Here is a 22,486-nt window from a genome sequence, read left to right on the forward strand (position 1 = left end):
TGGTGATAAAAATGTGACCCAGTGCAGGTCCATTCAAGCTCTTACACTCATGTTGCTTTTAGGCTAGTTTACTACAAGCAAATATTTGCCAGATGTAATAATTTCTGTTTTCTACAAGCCACATTTTTGATAAAATAAACAAGAGCAAACCTACATTTTAATATGAACCATAAACAATGCAATGAGGTTGCTCGTATATCTTGAGGAGGTAATTTTGTTTATTAATTTAAAAGTTGCTCCTGAAAACATGTCTTTGAGTTAATAAGCTTCGACACAAAAGCTTAGCCAGTCCTACAAGCTATAGTATTTAACTTTAGGCTTGTAGAAAGTCTGTTTTAGTATAGTAGATTGAAGAGTTCAGTTCCATAATAGGAGTGGAGCATGTTATATGGGGTGAATATGTGGGTGAAATAATGGATGAAATACATTGAATGTTAGTTCAACAGCAGCAGTTTCTATGTTAAGTTTGTACTTTAGAGATAAATGGAATTTCCTTGTTTTAGTCTCTTGGCAACATGTTGAGACTAAATGAATGACTGTCAGCGAGGACAGTAATAAGGCAGCATAAACTGAATATGTACCCGTCACAACTTGTCATTACTCTGCTCATATATATTTTGTATTTATTTCATTGATTTGTGTAATTTTATTAAAAAAAACACCTAAATTATTTTTATTTTACATTCATTTACGTGTTTTCTCAATGAACTACCCTCATGTACAAATAAAATCTGTATTTGTTTCTGCTCTGATTTTAAGTATGGTAAATTATTCCTATACATTAGGTCTGCTGTGTCTGTGTTTTGTTTTATTTTTGTTTGTTTTTTTTGTACTTTCAAATAAAGCTTTTTTCTTCACTGAAAAGTGCAAAATTACTCAGTTCCAACATATGCGATGTTACACAAGCAAAATTGTTTTATTCTGCACAAGTGCCAAACAGGAGTAAGAAACATGTGTCAAAACTATTTTTGACAAAAGTATTTTCAAATATTACTGTGTACCCAACTGTAAGTTCATTTCTGCTTTCCCAGAAAGGCAGCAATCATTGGCACAAGAGGGTATCTTAAACTATGAGTTGACACACAAACTTGGACACTACTGGTCTCATATGACAAAAACAAAGATGATAACATTTTGAATGACAAAAATTGACATTGTACAATATAGCAGATTTTGATTCTCCTGACTATTCCTCAACTACACACATTACATATATTAAGCATTTTCCAATTCATAAACCAAAGAGATTTTTTTTTTACACAAATAGAACATATTAAACACCACAATTAAGCATTACACCAATCAAATTCTGTACATATTTTATCATTTTATAATCCCTGGAATATGGAATTATAACATAAATAGTGATGTGAACACGAGAAAGTTTACAATAGTGCAGAAGCTACTAAAACTACTGTCTAGTTGCACTGAATTACACTCTTTAGCATGCTGGGAGAATTAATGAGAATAATACAACTCCCACTTTGTAGGAGACTGGTTAATCCAATTTGTCCATGGTACGGTAAATACAAAGGATTCAGAAGCGCGATAGTCTGCAGTTTGAAGTGCCTGCTCCAAAACTAATGTGTCTTTGAATGAATTCTTCCATTTGTCAGGAAACTGTGCAGAGGAATGCTCAGCAAATACTTCAAACAAGCACATGCGAGAGACGGTCCATGAAGTGTCATTCCCAGCCATCGCTGGCTTCCCTGCTTTTCCACCTGGAGTCACATATTAATCATCTCCTCTTTGAAACTGGCATGAATCAGAACAAACTTCAGACAGCCAGAGAGCGAGCACTGATATAATGACAAAAACAGAATCAGGATCGGCGCTGAAAATCCAGCGGCTTGATTTACAGAAAATGCGCAGCTCCATACTTTTGTGATACAGTAAAGGTGACATGTCATTTTCCTGTGATTACTGCTGAGGTGGAGACAGATCAGTTCTCTGGTCACTGAGCTATCAATTTCAAAACTATTATTCATTTCATCCTCTTCTTGGTGCTTAAATTATTCATTAAAACTGGACAGAAGTAAGCAGCCCATCTTAAATACTGGGATCATGAAAATTAAACACCTGGATTCAATCCAGCTTCTTGTGATATGCGATACAGCTGTTTCCCCAGAGGGTCAGAGATAGGGGTGGCAAGGACACAAACACCTGGATCTTGCTGGAAACATGCCTAGAACTCATCATCGGAAGTGATCAGCATGATTTTGTCAGACTTGCGGGAGCCTTTGTTGCCTGTGGCTATTTTTCCGTTCATGTTGGGCTGGACCACTTCCTGTGTGGACTGCTGAGTGTACTGCTGGTAGGCTGGGGAGAAGTTATGGATGGCATCCTGTACCATGTCTCCAGGGTTTATGGTTTCCTTCAGACCGCTGGAGATGCTCTGCATAGGGGGGATGTTCTCTGTGGGAATAACAAAGGAACGGGGACAGTGGGAGTTTCATGGTTAGACAATCAAACATTTGACTGCTATGCTGCAGTTTTAAATCCCTGAAACAAGACAATCAATCTGGGCACCTGAATACAAATGAGGGGGACGTCACTTTGAAGTAAATGAAGAACTGTGCGTAACAAAAGGTGCTGTTTCCGAGTTTAGAGGAGTTCTGGAGTGCTGGTGTGCTCCGGCAGCATACATAAACCAGACAAAAGTTTGGACACATCATTCTCTTGAATGAGAAAGGATGCCCAAACTTTTGAGTGGTGCTGTATGTTATTTTTATACTGTATATCATTAGCTTAGCTAATGATTAATTCCATTATCAAATGATTTAATGATTATTTTGTTGACCGATTAATTGTTTAATCTAAGTAAATGTCAAAACAGTCAAAACTGCCCATCACAAGCTGCCAGACCCCAAAGTGTTACTTTAAATTGCTTGTTTTCTCCAACAAACAGACCAAAACCCAAAAATATTTAAAAGATACCCTCTGGAGTTTTTGACCAATAGGAGCGCTATGGAGCAATGTTTTGTTTGTATTGTGCACTTTCACAAGCACGCGGGCAGTGCAATAAACATCCTGCCCTTGGTTTCAAGCTGTCCATAAATCGACGGTGGTGATAACGTGCCAACAAAGCTAGAGAGGAAGACGCCTGCTAGCAAGCAGACATGGATTTAAACAATACAAATTTTAAAGTTGTATTGTTGTATTGTATTGTAGAGAAATGTACTCAAAACCTTTGGAAGACCTCAAGGAAACACAATGTGTTAATGAGAAACACTGATAATAAAGATAAAAGTTTGTTTGTTTACAAGAAAACTTCACAGGGCTTCTTTAATTTACTATGATATAAAATAGAAAAGACAGCTAATCTTCACTAATTCACTTTGGCTGATTCATATGCCAAAGCCAGACTTTTGTTAATACTTCTACTTGATTTTTCAATTTCAATTTTCTGTTGATCAACTTACTAATTAATAAGTGATACTGTAAACTATCAAATGTAAGACATATTAGCAGTAACATTTAACAGTCACAAAATGGATATGATTTATTTTTCTTATTGTGACTTCTTCACAAGCAACAGTAAATAAATGGACTGAACAGAATCCAAAGTCTCCACTGATGGTCCCTTAGCACCCGGCTGTGACCTAGGTTGAATTCATCCCCGTACTAAAAGGGTATCCAAAGCAAAAAAACAAGAGCCGGCAGACATCCACAGCCTTCTGTTTCAGGGTCACTGGCAGTGCTGTCGGAATTGGCTTCTGGAGGTGGCAAAAGAGAAGGGCAAGGTGGATTGGAGAGGGGGGTACGGGGCCGTTAGGCACGGTCTGCTGAGTTTCAGGAGCTGAGGAACGGTAAGCCAGATGTGTGGCAACGTCTGCATTCACACACATCAACACCTGCAGGTGGGGAGGTGCAGCAACAGAACTATAGTGATAAGGTTAGTGCCAAAAAGTTCAGTTACAGGAAGGGAGAGGACGTTTGAAGCAATAAAACATATCACAAAAAGGAAATGTAATAATAAGCTGTCAAACATTTTAGAGAAACATTATTATTATAACTTAAACTGGACGGTAAATGCAATGAATAATGGAAACCTTTTCATATAGGCGAGAAGAATGACCGCTGATGAAAACCAATAATTTTATGTCATTATCTTCTTTGATTTAAAAAAAATAACAAGTATTAAGTTTATATGGAAATGTTTGAATTGTCATCATCACTTCCAGCACTTCTGCATGTTAAGCAGCTCTAGGGGACAGAGGGTTTCCTACAGCAGGGAAAAAAAAAAAAAAACGGCAGAATGATTGATATCGCTGCGGAAGGCTTTTCCCTTGCCTTCCATTTGTCTTTTACTTGCGAGCAGCATTGACGTCAAAGGGGACTGCTTGCTCCCTGCTTGTTACTGTACTCAGGCTTTGAATGTCTCATCTTCCTCTGCTTTGCTTTACTGGCAACTGTCCTCTGAGCCACGAGTAACAATGTATGCCCTTAGGCCGACGGCAACCCCTGCTGACTTCCAACCTGACTAATACAGCTCACAACAGCACTATATTAAAAAGTACGAATATGTAAATATGGAAACGTACCAGCTTGTGTATCCACAGATAAAACAGGGGGACGGGGATGTGAAATCTAACTTTAAAAGTCAGTCAGGGTGAAGTGGTTATAAAACTGCTAACACTTTCAAGCTTGTGTCACTCATTATTCTGTGAGGGAGGAGGACAATTAGCCTTGAAACACGTTAACACATTTTCAAGGTTTCACACACTACAGTGCTCACCTGGCACTTCATTTTTCTTCTCCTGGTAGACGGTGCAGGTGAAGGCGTATCGGAGCGCAATAGCAGCAAAGAACATTTCGATGCAGATGATAAAGTTCTGCCAGCCTGCTGCCACGGTGCCGGCGCCGACCTCTTGCCCGTCGATGAAGAGCGCGTTGGGAATGACGCCGCAGCGTTCCAGGATGGCGAGGACCATTCCTAGAAAGCATCAACATTTTCGACAAATTATACTTTTATCTTTAAAGATAGTGGAATATGCAATAAAATAAGCAGAATGGAGGTCTTACCTTGCCAGAAGGATAAGAAGATGACAGATTTGATTGTGAGGAATTTGAGCACTGGCTCATACGGCCTGAGCAGGTCACTCGTGGCGAAGTAGAACAGGAAGAGAGCGTAGAGGGCCAGACTGACTGAGAAGTTGTAGATGATTGTGATGTACAGGTATCCTCCGTTCACACTGCACAGAAAGCTCAATTGTTACATATTTGTCATTTAATCATGACAAATTTGTGATCAGTGGGCCAAAATCTTGCATTCGGGATGCCAATTATTGCTTAATTGCCGTTAATAATTGAATCAATTAAAAAAAATGTTAACTGATAATGCAGAAGATGAGGGATGTGCAGTGTAACTGTCAGAAAAAGTACTGCTATGATGCAGTTACAGGCGTGATTGCTGAGTGTCCGTAAGGGCTATACAAATTGGAAAACAAATAGACGTCCTTGCAGTCCAAGGAAGAAAAAAAGTCACTGAGGAGCTGAGCGGCAGACACTTGTCTAATAACTATATCTAATTATTGTTAGATATATGCAACACATCTAGTCTTACCTAATGTATGTTCTCCAATGAGCTGGAAGTTGTGCAACATTGTTTGCTGTGTTTAATACTTTAATACTTTTGTCAGGGACAATCATTGAATATCAACAGACGGGAGAGGGAGAAGTCATTATTTTGTGTTATTTAATTTGTAATTCAAGTAACTTGGTGTTTACTCAAACTGTTTTCAAATTCCCAATGCACACTGATTATGAGCTGAACATAGTCAGTAGTTAAAAAAACAATTTTATTATGGAAAAACTTGTATTTCATCAATTATTAACGATTATTTGACTATTGATTGTTAATGCGGCTGACTACTGATTAAGGACATTGCTTAAAATTTGTGTCCCTATCTAAGCATATGATGACATCTCTTAGGGTTACTTTGGGCTGACGGAGTGAAAAAGACCGGCAGCTTTTATTTCATATTTCAGCAATATTGCATGAGCAGCAGTTAATGCAACCTTTTCATCCTCCCTATATCAAAGAGCAGTTAATAAAGCCTGTTTGTACATGGCCTTCTTATTTCAGGATGCATCCAATAAACAGGCAGATTTGTCTATATTTTATTGTCAGCCTGCCTTTCTACTCTCTTTGCATTCTAGAGAGCCTCTGGAGGACTCAGCTGTGACTACGCTAATTACTCGCATGCGGTATAGAGTGCGTGGTTGGCTGAAAGCGAATAAGTAAACAATCTGTGAATCATCATGGTTAAAGAAAGAATTAAAAAAAACCAAAAAAACTGTTATTTCTCCCTGCTAATTTTGCTGTTGAACTCTATGGAGAACTAAGCAGGAAGAATTTATTCGTGTCTGTCTTTCAGCTTGACAGTAAGAGGGTGATGATACAAAGCTGATTGAAAACGTCTGTCTCGAGCCCTCGTTAAACTCTGCGCGTCTTCTGAGTAGCTTAGAAACAAGTGTTGTCACAGCTGAATCTACAGAAAGAGACGCTGAACTGAGAGGTGGAGAAGAGCACCTGAAAGTAAGTCAGGCAGAGTTTATGAGCGGCAGATTTTATAGCTTTTGATTACACGCTAAAGACGATTTTATTGAATATATTACCCTCTCCATATTCTGTTGAGACCCTTATTGGCTCATATGGTACGCCTGGAAATACACTAAAATTACATTTGTCAGTCTGCAGTTTTTCCCTATCCTTTGTATCACTTGACATCTAAAGTAATAGTATGAAATGAAACAATTCATCTCTCCTTAATAATAATGTGCTTCACTGAGCGCAACATACAATAAGAATTAAAAGGCTTCATTTCAGAATACTTACCACGATTGGGGAAAATGTGCATTATTATATTCTTTAGTCCATATTTCAAAAACTCTTGAATTATTCCTTGCAGTAATGGTACCCAAGAGGCTGTTCTGTGCTATGATTATGGCGTTGACAGTGATATAACATGCGGTTAGAGTACCTGCACACAAGTTTGACCTCAGAACTTTCCGCTTGAAATGAAACCCCTTTTAATTCTAAACATTTCACCGTGCCTGCTGTGAAGAGATAATATAATTATCTCCATTTGCAAATTGCTTCCATGTGCATATAAACAGCAAACAAGCCTGCTGGCAATGACACGGATCCATAAGATACATGATGAATGAAATAATGAAATGGAAAAAAAAAAAAAAGAGGTATGGCTCACTTAAAATCTCCATCGTGATATTTGCCAAAGGCCTGCAGGATGATGGTGATGACGGCCATGATGGGTTTGACAACGCAGAACTGGAGAGTCGCCTGGAGAATGCATTACAATTCAGTATGAGACACCCAAACATGCAATGACACTATGAAAGAGGAGGAGGATGAAGGATGAAGAAGGACGTTTGAACCTGTTTGTACATCTAATCAGATGGAAAAGATTTATAACTGCTCGCTGACAACAAGCAGGTGTCCATGTGTCCCAATCTTTTTTTTTTTTTAACCTAACCAGAGGGCATATCTACCCTTCACCATCACGGCAATGCATTTGTTTCTTTGTTTTTTTACCAATATATATATAGAGCTATTTAGTACTTTAATTAATTTTGTCACCTAATGCAATGTTTTGAGATCTCTATCTTATCACAGTAACTAAATTATGAGACCTTAATTTATAAGACTTAATTAAAAAAGGTGGTCTTTCCTTCAGTCCTAGAAAGTAAAGCATCTGATACTGACGTCTTACTGCTGATGTCATCATGGTGATGTCAACAGGGACTGGCTGGGACAACAGAGGATACCGGGGGGGGGGGGTATAGACCTGCATACGATATCAGACTGAAGGACAGATGTCCTCTGTGTTGTGAATTGAAGCCTGAACCAACCAATTTGACAGAGACTGCTCTAAACTCTCATCACTGCTGCGACACCTGAAAGCAACAGACCAGGAGAGTTCAACTTGATTAGCCGGAGGGAGGCTTTTTAGAATGGCCGGAGTCGGTGGTGGGCTTGACAAAATGACATCAATAATCATTTTTATTGCTGATTTGCTTTGAAGCTTTTAGTACTGACAGTCTTTGCTCGCCCTATGCCTGTTCTAGTGCCAGCTTGTCACTCTGAATATGCTCAGGGAAAATAATTTTGCATGATACTTCCTGACATGCTTGATATTCAAAACACAATGTGCGTTCATAATGCCAGTGGATTAAAAGTCAACTGTGGTTTCTGCCTCAATTTAATTTAGAGTCAGTACCTGCATTCATGCATGCGGACTCTATACAGACTTTAATACTAAGCTACATGTTAAGTCAGTGTCAGCGTATAATGTTCAATACAAATTAAGATAAGAAAATATGTTGATTCTACATACATTTATATAACATGCGTGAGATATTAGGCCACCTTGTCGCGAGCTTGACTAACCTCGTTATCACAAGGCGGTGCATCAAATGTGAAATCAGGATAATGTGCACGTCTATTAGATACATCATATTTGACTTTCCTGTTTTCTGTTAGCAACCTGCTGGCGGTTTCAATTAAAAGATGACCTGAAGCATTTTCTTTTTTATAATTTGTAATACTTTCACTGCAGTGTTCATTGCAATAGTTCACTAGTGGCAACTATTGACAAAACTGATTTTTCATACTCTCCTGAGTCTTAATTAACGGCAACACCTCTCTACATTGTGCGTTACAATGCCGACCTCCAAAGCTGATCCTTTTAAATTGTTAACATTTGAAATATATATATCACAACACAAGACCATTGTTTTTATTGTACTGCTGCTTCACACACTGCCCCAAGCCTTTGTGCCTCTGTCTGCTCTTGCATCTTTAATTTCCGCAACAAAACTCTGAGGCCCTTTTGATAAAACCTCTTCTCAACATCCAGAAATATATGAATAATTTTTTATATTAATTGCTTGTGTATTCTGTTCTTGCCACTAAAAACTAGAAATACCACCTTGCAGTTGTACGTCTCTGCCCACCAGTCAAGCTACAGTTCACTTCCATGCCTGTTCAGACTCATAATATTTAATAAAAAGGTATTAAGTACATTTTCTGGTGAAATGGAAGTTATCACTATATTGACATGTATGATTCCCATGAATAATTTCCAGTGAGAAACATGCTGGCTTCACTTAGAGACTATTTGGATATAAAATGTCATCACTTCATCATTTTATTCTATAAGACATTTGAATGAAACTTTGTAATAATCAGCATATGAATTCTTGAGGTCACAGTGACCTTGACCTTTGACCACCAAATTCTTATCAGTTCATCCTTGAGTCCAAGTGGATGTTTTTGCCAAATTTGAAGAAATTCCCTAAAGGCATTGCTGAGATGTCACATTCACGAGAGAACAGGATGGACAACCCGAAAACATTACGCCTCCAGCCGTGGCTGTTGCCAACGCCGAGGCATAAAAAAGAAAACTCTTACAAAAACTCTTGTGCCACTGCTTGATGATAACATTTGGGAAGAGAGAGTAGAAAAGAGAGAAAGTAGAGAAGCCAAATATATTAAGAACCCTTTTCTCATGCTGATGCAAAACCAGGTGTAGTGCAAAAACAGCTGCAATGAACTTTGTTAAATGGTAGTCAATTTTTTTTTGAGCTTGTGCATTTTTGGTGTTATTGTCGACCTTTTCTTGCTGTTTTCAGGATGAGTTCTCTAAATAACAACAAGATAAGGTAACACATAGTAATAATGGAAACATATTTTATTGTAAGACAAGTAACTGAAGTTATGGCCCTCATTACAGTCCAACAGATGGGAATCGGTATATATGAAATCATAAATACAACCAATAAAAATGTAGCTTCTGCCATTGACAGCATTTTTTTTTTAATTATATATTTGTGTTTTAGGACTTTGTGGTGCTTAATGGAGATGAACTTCTCCTCCTGTTCCATTTAATCTGGATGAGAGGAGTTCATGTGATTGCTCAAAGTCAACCTGACTTCACCTGCTGGTTCTGTTGAACAGAGAACCACCTACTATTAACGATTCATCCTCTGCAATAGCGCTTGATTTGCGCCACCAAAATTGCAAAAAACTAGTTGGTCACACTCACGTGCAGTTGTGCCGAGAGATTGTTTATTTATTGTTATTTATCTATTTGTACACCCATTAGCTGTAATAAGCACCACAGCTACCCCTAGGGTCCATAGGACTGTGCTTGTGCCCAGTTTCAAGAAAATAAAGCCCTAAAGTGTCCTACAATATGATAAAAGACTTAAAACTGAAATGTCAAAAACCAGTTTAGGATGCAAGAACAGCTTATCCTCTAGCCTTATCTCCAAGAACCACCATAACTCTAGGCTGCTTTTCCATATCAGTGATTCATTTGTTAACGCCTCTTCTAATCACAAACTGAAGCTTGTGCAAAGAATTTTAATGTTCTTTACCAGTAACTGGATCAAGGCCTTTCAGATCTTCTGTTCTGCCAGGATCCTATCTGTCAGTTACAGTACGTGTCTGCAGATATTTTATCCAGGATGAGAATTTCCTCTCACCTGAAGTTTTCTCTCATAGAGAACACACTGCTGTTTTCTAACTTCAAGCCACAACATTATGGGATCAATATAAGGTTGACATGCAAAACTGCATTTAATAATTTGTTCAATATATTTATTTGTGTAATTTTCTGTTTATTTAATAACAATGAGGATGATCATTTTAAAAGCAGAAGACTCCACTTACTGTATACTTTTAAAAGTATTCCAACAATGTAATACACTTTTTTTTAGAAATACTCTATACTGATCATCAGTTGTGCTCTGGTAGTTAATTATCCTTCAAATACCATCTATTTCAGAAATGCCACCAGAGAGAAGTTGCAAGGTTTTCCTTTTAAAACAATTCACGTAGGATTCCTGTCAAGGCACATCGAGTGTTTATCACTTGAGGCATTAAAAAAAGAAAAAAGAAAAAAAAAAAAATCACTTCAGCATGTATTTTGTTTTGGAGACACAACTCTCAGTTCCAGTTTGCATCAGTGTTAGACTGGGAGCTTGTGTAGCATCCCAAGACACTGTGAGGGAGCTCTGTGCTGACAGCTCATATCATCTCTCTGTGTTTATTATCAAGCTGGTTTCACCTGGCCTCAAATGCTTTTGTTTTCCTTTTTTTTTTTTTTTTTTTTTTAACTAGTGGATGTTATCCTCTGAAAAGCACACAGCCAATTATAACAGCTGTCATTTTTAAGGAGTCTGGAGATCCGGACAAAATGGTAATTTACAGCACAGTATTGTTTGTCTTTCAAGACAATTTGATGTATTCGTATTTTTCAATGTGTGTAAATTTATTTCAGTGGCTTAAAGGAGCGTCTCTAGAGCCGAGATAAGGGGATGATTGAAGCTCACCTGTTTGCAGAATCTTAAAAAGCCGATGGAGTAGCTCATTCCAACCAGACAGCAGGTACCATACAGGCAACTTGACCTGTGAAAACAGCAGGAGATAATTCACTATTCAACAGAAGTCATGTCAACACCGAGACATCATATATTTATCATCAGATAACTGACACAAGTTAAAATGTATGTATGGAAACACATATGTGATAGAATACAGAAAAAAGAAGCACCGGCTTGCTTAACATGTTTTTGTTTACATGCTTTGGTTGGCTGTGTGTTGCATGGTTCATTACTGGGTGGTGCTGCATTTGATGGCAATGTACGGAAAGGTGTTTTTAGTGTTTTGTAAACATCATTTACATATATGTAGGAGCACAAATGTTAGAGAAAACACACACACACACATTATAATGTTAAGAGAGTCATAATTGACACGGATAATTGCCAAAAATTGCGTCCATATATTTCATGCAAAACCACCTACATGATAATATCTCAGCTGGGAGTTCGTTACAGGCTTACAACAGCCAATCATGCTAATGAAAGATCAGCTGCTAATTATCCCCAGTCAATTAACAGGTTCATAGAAAAAAAACATATGTAACATGTACTCTATGTATAACTTATGTAAGTAAAGTAACATCACCCATTCACTATTTATTCCAGCACACCTTGCACTGTGTTCGTTTACAATATTTTACAATGATTTTTTAATCTTTGTTCAGCTTTGTTGTCCTTGTTCTGGCTGCATGTCTGTGTGTTTTCCAAAACATTGTTCTTGGAACTGTGTGTTAGTGCATCAACAGCCACTATAAACCAGAGTCAAATTCCTTGTATGCATAAACATGCTCCCAGTAAAGCCGATTCTGATTTTAACATAGGTCAAGGTGTCATGTGAAACAGAGAATTTAAAAAAGGCAAAATCCAAACATCATCATCAACAACAAACTGGACTTGTCTGACAAAACAGAGGCACTGGACAAAAGAGGGCAGATTAGAGATTTTCTTGAAGAGGCTCTTTGTTCAGCATATAGAGTATAAAATATTCTTTGCTACTATTATTTGTCAGTATTATTATCATCAACCCCGGAGATACTCTGTGGTCAGTGGTGTTGTGTTTAGGAGGCAGTTTAGGGAGTGTGCAGCAGCAGAGAGAAAGATTAGGACTAATTTAGCCTTGTGCTAAATAACAGCTCCCTATCAGTCAGCTACAGCTAGTGCTTGAGGTGCTCTTCATGCTGCTAACCATCGAGACTGTGCAAAGGTATTGTCCCGTTTTTAAAAACAACATTTCATTACTTGTCTAGTGTCTAAACATCTAATTTCTTTTTTTTAACCCTCCTATTGTTTTAGGGTCAAATCTGACCCGTTTTCAAGTTTAGATGTGTGACATATACTTTTAATTTTTTCTGATCAAAACAAGGCTTCATTGCATCCTCTACAATGCCCTACTGAATACAATAAACACATTTTGATCATTTTTCTGTCTTTTAATGCCTATAAAACAAAAAAGTTACTTCTGTTGTGTTGTGGGTCAAATTTGACCCGGTAGTAATTATGGGTTGTTTATGCACAGAAATACATAGCAAATGTTGCCAAACCATCATGAATAACAAAAATTACAACAAAACAAAAATAATAGTAATGAAATCCTATAAAAATAGTATAACAATATTGTGTTATAACATTAAAATTATGTTTCATGCCAAGAAAGCATATCTACTTGAATTCAATTGTAGAGTGGCACGCAGCAAATATGATCCCATGCACACACCCCCACTCTCTCTTTCACTCACCACCCCATAGACACACACACACACACACACACACACAAATGTTGACCTAGGTTATGTTTTGGGGGACATTACATAGACCTACATTAATTTCCTGGAGACTTACCTTAACCCTAACCATAACCTTAACATAACCCTAACCTTAACCATTGACCCAAAAATCAACTTTTTCCCCATTTGGGGACACAGCTGTTGTCCCCAATTGGACAAGCCGTCCCCAGTTAAGTGGTCTTTAGTATGAAATTTGTCCCCAAAAGTAGCCTATGACAGACACACACATATGTATGCACAAACACGCACACACACTGACACAGACACAGATACACATCTCCTGTTCCCCTGTTAGCAGTATATAGGCTGGGGCTTTCTTGTGCTTTATTTCTCACATCTCACCACACACCTGGCAGATCATGCACATTTTTAACGTGTAAGATATAAATATAAACAAGTTATTTTGGGAATTATTTTGTTTATCAGATCATCTCATGGCCTTATTTGCCTGTTCTGTTCATCATAAGCAATAAAAAATAGATAAATTGTGCCTATTTTAAACTAAAAATTTGTACAATGTAAGTTAAATGTGGTCTAAGGTACATAAAATGCCAAATTAAGTATATATATGTTATGGTTATTGATGACTAATAAGTCACCTAGCAGGTAAAACATTTTATTGAATGATAATTAGTGTTTTTTTTCCAGTGCTTGTTAATGAATTCTAACGCGGGTCAAATTTGACCTGTGAACACTTGGTGTAAACCCTTTTCTAACACATTAGGAGGGTTAAACCACTGCAAACAGGTTACTGATGTCCAAGCACTCAAACGCCACCTGATCGCTTGCAAATACAACATAGATATTCAGTCAAATTGAATTTGAGAAACAAAGCAGGGTGAAAGCAGTCAAAGTTTTTATTGATCTCTGCCTTGATTTCCACAGAACTTACATCTAAGGCGTGTTTTTTAGCAGTTTCAGTGTAATTTAGCTTATTAATTGGAAGGTGACATATTAAACTTAATGGAATATAGATATACAATAGCAATTACAGTATGAATAGGCTTAATTTGCTACTAAAATGGTTTAACACGCTAACAAGACCGTGAGAATGGCATGCATATATAAATCTTATCTGATTCATCTCACATGCTACTGATTAAAATATACTCAACTTGAACTTTGACAGTATGAGTTATCCTCTCCCTTCCATAAAACTATGCAACATATAATCTGCTTTCAGGAGATTATGGGGATACAAATTATCTGTTGAGTTTTTAGGGATTTAAGACAAAAAATATCGGATTTCTATGGAAATGTTACATGAAAGCCATGTAACAGCAAAGCAGAGCAGTGAACTATTCAAACGCAAGATGTAGACTTTGTGATGTGTCTCCACTGGCTGGAGTTAAACAATGCCATCATTTATCAGGGCACAACATTAGTGTCTCCACCGTCTTAAGAACTTGGCAAAGAGCTGCTGCCCTGTGGCTGAGTCAGCCATAAAACACAACCTATCCGGGCCGGTCAAAAGCCCAGAGATAAAGGATAACTGTCACAGATTAACAATGCAGTTGTTTATTACCAGCACTTTCACTCTCCTGCTTTTTTTAAACTAAATGCTAATTCAAGGGCAGAAAAATGCACCTTTAACCCTTTATGATGATACACATGGCGCCAAAACCATACAACAGTTAGCCCAAGTGGAGCTAAAGAGAAGGTGATGAAACATTTGTGATTTATTTATTGCTTCTGATTCAACTTATTATTGGAAAAAATACCCTAAAAATCTTCCAAACAAATATGTGCATGTATCAGAGCACTCACTGTATGGGCTTCCCTCGAATCTCGGACATAATTGCACTCTCTCCTCCCAGGTACTCAAATGACAGGCTCAGGAAATTGTAAATGACAAATGCTGTAACAAAAAAAAAAAAAAGAAAAAAGAGAGGAGTTACTTCTTTCACACAGTGTACCATGCATGTGTGTGATTTAAACTGCAGAATAATTTCTCATCACCTTCAAATATAACTTCATTTAAAAAAAGGTCAATCATTTCAGGAGGAGAAAAAAAACTTCCACACGATAAAAAATAATTAGTCCTACTGTTTGGAACAATAAATGTTTCAGTCCTTACATTAAGAAGCTTCCAAGGGTTCTGTGTCTTGGAAATCCCTTCCTAATCCTTTGTTGCTATTTAAGGAGGGATTAAATGAAGCTAATGCAGATGGTGTCCAGTCAAGAGAAGGTTCATTATGTTTTAGCCGTAGCCGCTGGTGGTATTCTAGTCTGCCTGCTTTCTGATGCGCTTCACTATCAATCAGCCACAAAATTGGCCCGCAAACTGGAAACTAATCTCCTGAATAATGGATTTCCTCCTTTTCCCTTTCTCAAATTACTTGTAATCAATTTTGCATGTGATTCATCTTTGCCATTGGTGAAGTGCCTTGGTCTTATAACTTGAAGACATAATTACACTGTACAAAGGTAATTAAACTATAATCTACAGAACATGGTTTACATAATATCTGAATGTAAATTACACTGAACGAATCAAGAAAAAGTTTTAAAATAAGTGTTACAACCTGAAAGCACATTGTAGGTGTTTTTCCTTCAGGAAACACTATGAACTAGTTTCCTTCTAAAATAACTCGTCCTAGAAATGTAACACCTTAAATAATAGGGTCTACTACCATGAGAACAATGGCTGGTGTGAAAAACTAGTTTGGTCAGTTTCTTTTATTTCCTGGCAACCATTGGAAACCTGCGGGTAGGGGGGACTCACTTCATAAATGACAGTGTTACACCGGAACAGCTGTGACAGTTCTGAGAAGACGCTCTCAGAAAGCAAAAAGGAAAAGTTGAGAGAGACTTACCTTCATAGCAGTCTCGAATAGAATCAAAGTAGACGTAGTACTGGTCGTTGCTGATGAAGAGCAGGCTGAGCCAAGAATCGAAGGCATAAACTGGCACAATAAACAGGATACGGATGATGTAGCGCTGCTCATTGGGGACGGTGTAGGATCTGAGGTGTGTGTAGATCTTCGATGAGAATACAAACAAAAGCACATGAAAACATCAGTAAACAAGCACGTTCTCCTGATTTTGGTGAGCGTTGTTACAGATTTGAGAAAATGGGTTATGATGTACGAGATTAAAATACAACATGATACAGCCCTCATATAGAAAAGTACAGACTGCCTTGAAAAATATATCCTGCCTTTACTAAAATACTTAAAGTATACAGGCTTTCTGATTGTGGCTCATATTTAGGTATCAACAGTAACAATTCTGGTTCATCAAACAAAATACCAGTTTATTTGTTTGTTTTGATCAGGGCTCCAACTAACAATTTCATTATTGTTAAATCTGTCAATTGTTATTTGAGTTAAATGATTAGGCCTAGTTGTTTGGTCTATGAAATGTTAGAAAATTATGACCACAAAATATTCACTTTTGAGGAGCTGGAATCAGAGAATTTGGACATTTTTTCCTTTAATACTGACTCAAAACGATGAGTTAATTATCATAATAGTTGATGAATAATTTTCTGTCGATTGACTAATCAGTAAATCATTGCAGATCTATTTGGATCCCTGTTGGCTGCTGTATCACAACAGTTAGGAACATAGACGTTGGTTGTTTTCCTATAGTGCTGACGGTGAAGCGATACAAACCACACGGGTGCGATCAACGTGATATGTCAGCTTCCTGAGAGCTAACAGCAAATAATCAAATATGTCCCTTATCTGCTTGATATTATTTATGGCTTTATATGATCTCGCCCTGACTGCTCTCTCTCTGTGTAAAGATCTGCGACGAAATGCAGCAGCAGGTTTGCCTGCTGAATGAAGAGAATAAAGAGAGATTGCCCAACGCCCGTTTTAATGCCCTCCGTAAAACATTCCCGCATTAAAATTACTGGCCACAGCTAATATCATAGAGCTTCAACTTCACAAACAGAGGCAGATAATTAGATCAGTGAATACACTTTTTTTGTTAAACACACAACTCACAACAATTTAAGGGAATACGCACAGCATATGGCAGATGATAATCTGATTATCATTCTCTTCAGTGACCTTTAGCTTTTAGACAACTTCAAACTAACACCTCATACAACAATTTTTACACTCATGAGTGACATTTAAATGATGAATCAACAATTTCTGAATCACTACTGAAATGCACAGTTTGCCACTGTAGTTGAAGCTGAAGTAAGGACCGATTTATCCATTCAGATCTCAAGGAAATACAGCACAGTATGATCTGCATGTCAGCAGAGGAAGATATGTTTTCAACAGTGTGAGCAAAGTACATTTAAACAGCTCCTCTCAGTGCTCCCAGTCATCTCTGCTGACAGATGACTGCAGATTATCAAACTGATGTTTATGAACAAATTGATCAACACAAGCTGTTGGGGAAACTGCTGCAACCACGCAGCATCTCTGATCCAACAAGGGGTATTTAATAGAAATATGTCAATAGTTTACTTCACTGCTAGTGTATTACGTTGTGTTGTTTCTCCAGTATTACAGATGAATGCGGTCATGCAGAAAATGCTAATGCTAAAACTTAGTGCTGATTAAAGACCAAAGCGTATTAGGGATGCCAGAGACGTGGCAATTCTCTGAGTCATTGTTCTTAAAAGGCCATTTAAAAAAAAATGACTAATCAACTCAAAATTTCTGTCGACAAAGATGCTTACGACCCATTAGTCAGCTAATTGAGTTTTAAGGGGGCAATCCAAGTAATCACAACAAAACACTTTTGACTAATAACTCTCTAAAAAGTAGGAAACACACACACACACACATACACATCACTACCATATTCATGTGTTACCTCATCAGACAATCCTGGGGAGTTTCTTTACAGAACATTAGCCAGGAATCCTACAAACATCCTTTTTTCTTATTAATCATAAATATCTGCAAATGTGTTAAGAGTGTTTTGCTGTTTTGTGAGAAATACTGAGAGACAATTATTAATTTAAAACTTTTGAAATTGCAAAGTTTTCTGATTCAGTCGTTTTCATAACTGCATACAGTAGTTTCACTCAGTCTTGGGCTATTGACATTATTTTGCACTATTTTAACCCACCATCAGTGGGTTTGAACACTTTTAAAATTTTAAAGATCTACATTTAGAGGAGCAAACCACCACTCAACATCCAGAGTCTCAGTCTGCTCTACGTGTGCAGCTTGATTAAATGCTCATTAGAGGCTGCACATTAAAGCCTGATTACTGTGAGGGCAGGGGGTGTGATGCTTTTGGCCATCTCTACCTGTGACGTGAAGCAGAATGATGCCCTCCATTTGCCTGAAAAGCCGAAAGAACACCTATGTCCTTCCTGATTCCATAACGCTGACCTGACAGTAATGCATACTTGCGTGCTGAATAATGGCTTCAAGCCCGAGTAGAACTCAGATTAACCTGACTGACAGTATGGTTAGGGGGCAGAAATCCTTATATTAAAAAGATAAATACCCTAAAACAGAAGTGATTGATTCTACATATTGTAGCTAAATGAGAGGGCCGTGTGCAAAACATGACGCAGCTTTACAGTAGGAAATAAGTCTATCCTGCTGCTCTTAATCCCAAATGCTTCAGGTTGCAAAGGGACCACTAAGCCCACCAAGAAAATGAGCCACACTCCAATGGCTACCAGTTTGAAAAGTATTGGCGACTTTAAAGGTGCAGTGTGTAGGATTTAGTGGCATCTAGCAGCCCCCTTCCCTTCCAAGCATGTAGGAGAACCTACGGTGGCTGCAAAACTTCTGGGCTACTGTAGAAACATGGCGGTGTGACATAGCAGGCTCCGTGGAAGAGGACCTGCTCCCTATGTAGATATAAAGGGCTCATTCTAAGGTAATGAAAACACAACAATTCCTATTTTCAGGGGATTGTATACTGATTAAAACTTACTTATAAACATTATATTACATTTCTGCCGAGTCCGTTCCGCTAGATGCCACTAAAATCTACACACTGCATCTTTAAGGGAAAGAGGATCTGAGGTCATTGTCTATCTGTGTTTGGTATTCAGAATGCGAGTTTATAGCAATCCTCTGGAGCCAAGTGAGATGAAACACCACCAGCATTGCAACGCAAGTCCTGCAGACCGTTTTATCCACCCTGTGTTACAAAAAGGATGCCTGTTGCAAACCTGCTCCACTCTCCCTGCGGTACACTTCCTATTTATTTGTTCAATTAAAACGTCTTGCTGGCAAGTGTTTGGCCAAACAAGTACTGTATTAAAAGAGATAGAAACCAATTTGCTGGATATTGAGTCACAAATCCCTAAGCAAGGATTGTTTTTGGATCAAAGGATGCAACATGCTGATGCTTTGTGTGCAACTTAAAAAGCTTTTGCAGCTACGCAAATAATAATAACTCATTAATTAATTAAACCACACAGCCGACACAGTTATGACCAGGCGTTTGACTTCAAGGCTGAGGATGCTGGATGGACATAAGGGTTATAAAATCTTCAATTAAATCTGGGAACTATTACAGCCGTGCAACATTAAAGCAGCAGTGAACAGACAAAACAACACCCTCATCCTTTAGAACGCTGTAAAATATTATCTCAGTATCAATTGATTTCCCTGCTGATAATACACTGCACCCTACTGCATTCTCTACAAATGATAAAACCATAATGATAAGCTATCATCTGCACACAGTGGGTAACTCACACACACACAAGAGAAAACACTCATTTACACACAGCGCTGAAATGCTTGCAGTGTAAAGGTGGCCTGTGCTGAGCCATTTACTCTGCCTGGCCATCTTTTCCCACACACGGGGAGTGCTTGCTGTGTTTTCATTGTCCTTTAATCAGCTAAAGGATTTTCTCCCGTTTTAATCTGATAGTCTCTGTTAACTGTAAGAGGTAAGAAAAACAGTCCCGTAATGCAGTGTGGCAGTGCAATCGCGAGGTAAAAAGAATAATAAGTGCCCTGAGAGAAAGAAATACTTCATGACTAGATAAGACAAAAAGTGTCAGTGTGGCTATGAAAATAAGCAGTGAAGCCTGTGACGCTGAATTCACCACAGTGAACTGTGAGCTAATAAGCCTTAATGGAAGAATTTGTTGTTGTCCTCTGGCAAGGGAGGTGCATTCTGTCAACTGTCTCTGATTACGCATTTAAACGACTGTGAGAGCAATGCTTTGAGGCTGCATACTCGCTAGAGCCGTGTGATGCAGTGATTGAAGATCTTTCAAGCAGAGGTGTTTAAAATATCTCGCCAAATGACACGTGCTTACCTGGTGGCATGTTATGAGCAAGGCAGACCAGACAAATATCCCGGAGAGGCCTTGAGCAGCCATTGTGTTTAAAAACATCTGGTCCTCTATGATTGACCCGTTGCTTGTTCGGATAATGGTCATATTGGAGATATCTGACTTGTCTGGGAGAATTGGTGCAGCCAGGTGAACAATAGAATTATTTTCGGCTGATGAATCCATGTCCTCGAAAGAGATGTTCATCTGAAACAGAAAACAGGAAAAAAAAAAAAAAAGGGTCAATGTGGGGCTTCTAGATAAAATGTAAGAATACTGTATTCCCAAGTGATTTCATGCTGCCTGCAGGGCACAAAACAAACCAGTTTAAAGTGTTATAATTAATTAAAGAGGAGAATATTGTATGAAAACGTGACAGAGAGTCCCACAAGTGCTATTCAAGTGATCTTAAACTAGATATGGATCTGCTTTACCGTCAACACAGACACAGCTCACCTTGTCCCGGGGGAGGGTGGAAGCTGCTTTATCCCGTCGACTTGAGACTGTCCACAAACAGTCCAGGAGTGACACAAGCCAACGTTATAGGATCAACATCGAGGATAAAATCGCCTTTCAGAACCGTCAACAGCGGGCATTTACCGTCATTTACTAAGGGCCTGTCGGTTTCATCAACGCAGAGCTCAATAGGCTAGACTTCCTTGTTTGAGACAGGTACCTTGACCGAGGTCCAAGTCCACACAGTCGGTCGGCAACAACTCAAACAATTCCTGTCGCAAAAAAACCACCAAAGAAAACAAAACAAAACAAAAAAACATTCATTCACTTTGGTGGTCTGAAGCGTTTACTGTGCGAAACCAGTTGAAAGTAAAACGTTTAGTGTAAACGACGGGGACTTGGATTTATTCCCGAGCGGCGAGAGGAGCGGCAGAGATAAACAGGTTGGGCACAGGTGCACGGGTCACGTGGCCATGAGCCGACGTGTGGCGTCATCACGTTGCCTGTATGTTCTTGCCTAAGGTGCAGCATTACCAACGTTCAGATATTGAATGTTAATAATTCTTTATATTTTAATTTACTTACATTTATAGGCTACTGCAGTCCTAGAAACCACTCAGAAATCATAATCGGTTTAACACCTTTCATACACGGAATAAGTTTCACAAAAGTAATAAATATATGCAAATTATGCTGAATATTTATGATTTAGTAATTGGATGTTTACAAGAATAAGACAAAAAATCTACTTTTAAAAAGTTAAGGCCACTATCATAACCAAATTCATATAAATCTGTGTACATAAGTTTATATTTCCTACATTCATTAGTACATAAGTATATAAATAAATAAAAAAATCCCACATTTTATAAATGCATTATATTCCAATAAGGCCTGGCTCAAAAAGTGGCAGTCTCGCAGATTTGTGGACCTTCTGCAATGCTGCTTTCTCTCGGGAGTTTAAACCGGCTACCACGCTATACATGGCATGACATTTGCTGAAAAGGACACTAAATGAGTGTTTAACTGCATTGCAGCCAGCGTAATATAGCTATAATTGATAAATAAAGCAAAGACCTTAACCAGATTAGAAAAGGTCTGGCCCAATTTTCCAGTTTAATGGCAGTATTTGACAATGCTTAAATAGTTTATCCATTACGAAATCCAAATTATCCTTCACTGGGGCTGGGGCGATTATGTTTCAAAGACAGAAAAAAGACAAGTTTTTGGAAGTGAACTGTTTTATTTCTAAATTCTCCTCATGTAACAATTTAGTATATTTGCATTGTACAGTACAAAAAGAATGAACAGTAGAAAGTATTAAAAACTACAAAACAAACAGAGTAAGGTAAATACACATTTCATACAGTGGTGGAACTGGAACAATGATCATTTTGCAAACTATTTTTCAGTTTTTGAGAGCACAGGGGAAACCCAACTGTAAAACCAGATAAACTTTAAGTTGTGTTTTCCAGAAGACATTCGTCACTGTCTCACAAATCAAGAGGATCAGCGTAAATTAAAGTGGATTTATATATTTCTATCTTAGAGTACAACCCTAAGGGCTTTTTATTACTGACTGGCATGTAGGAAAGAGTAAAATCCT

At 38.1% G+C, this 22,486-nt stretch overlaps 1 protein-coding gene across 2 annotated transcripts; it reads right to left on the bottom strand.

Annotated features, from left to right (window-relative positions):
- Nucleotides 1-897: 897 nt before the first annotated feature.
- tmem184a (transmembrane protein 184a) lies at nucleotides 898-22,031 on the bottom strand. Of its 2 annotated transcripts, none has more exons than XM_042393628.1 (9): nucleotides 20,881-22,031; nucleotides 20,410-20,631; nucleotides 16,013-16,178; nucleotides 14,964-15,054; nucleotides 11,362-11,437; nucleotides 7,215-7,306; nucleotides 5,026-5,195; nucleotides 4,739-4,936; nucleotides 898-2,415 (listed from the first exon to the last, which is right to left on the bottom strand). In XM_042393628.1, exons 2-9 carry the CDS (start codon nucleotides 20,629-20,631, stop codon nucleotides 2,186-2,188), a joined length of 1,245 nt encoding a protein of 414 aa, XP_042249562.1. In that variant the 5' UTR covers nucleotides 20,881-22,031; the 3' UTR covers nucleotides 898-2,185. The 2 variants fall into 2 exon arrangements, with proteins under 2 accessions (XP_042249562.1, XP_042249563.1); XM_042393629.1 differs by having other exon boundaries at nucleotides 20,859-22,031.
- Between the last annotated feature and the right edge of the window lie 455 nt (nucleotides 22,032-22,486).

The sequence above is a fragment of the Thunnus maccoyii genome, chromosome 18 (genome assembly GCF_910596095.1).
Source record: "Thunnus maccoyii chromosome 18, fThuMac1.1, whole genome shotgun sequence".
In the NCBI taxonomy this organism is placed as follows: domain Eukaryota; kingdom Metazoa; phylum Chordata; class Actinopteri; order Scombriformes; family Scombridae; genus Thunnus; species Thunnus maccoyii.

Coding starts and splice junctions, on each gene's coding strand:
- tmem184a (XM_042393628.1), bottom strand. CDS start 20,631: ATGAACATCTCTTTCGAGGACATGGATTCATCAGCCGAAAATAATTCT. Junction 5,196..7,214: donor TATCACGATGGAGATTTTAA/GTGAGCCATACC, acceptor CTTTCTGTGCAG/TGTGAACGGAGGATACCTGT. Junction 4,937..5,025: donor CTTCTTATCCTTCTGGCAAG/GTAAGACCTCCA, acceptor GATGCTTTCTAG/GAATGGTCCTCGCCATCCTG.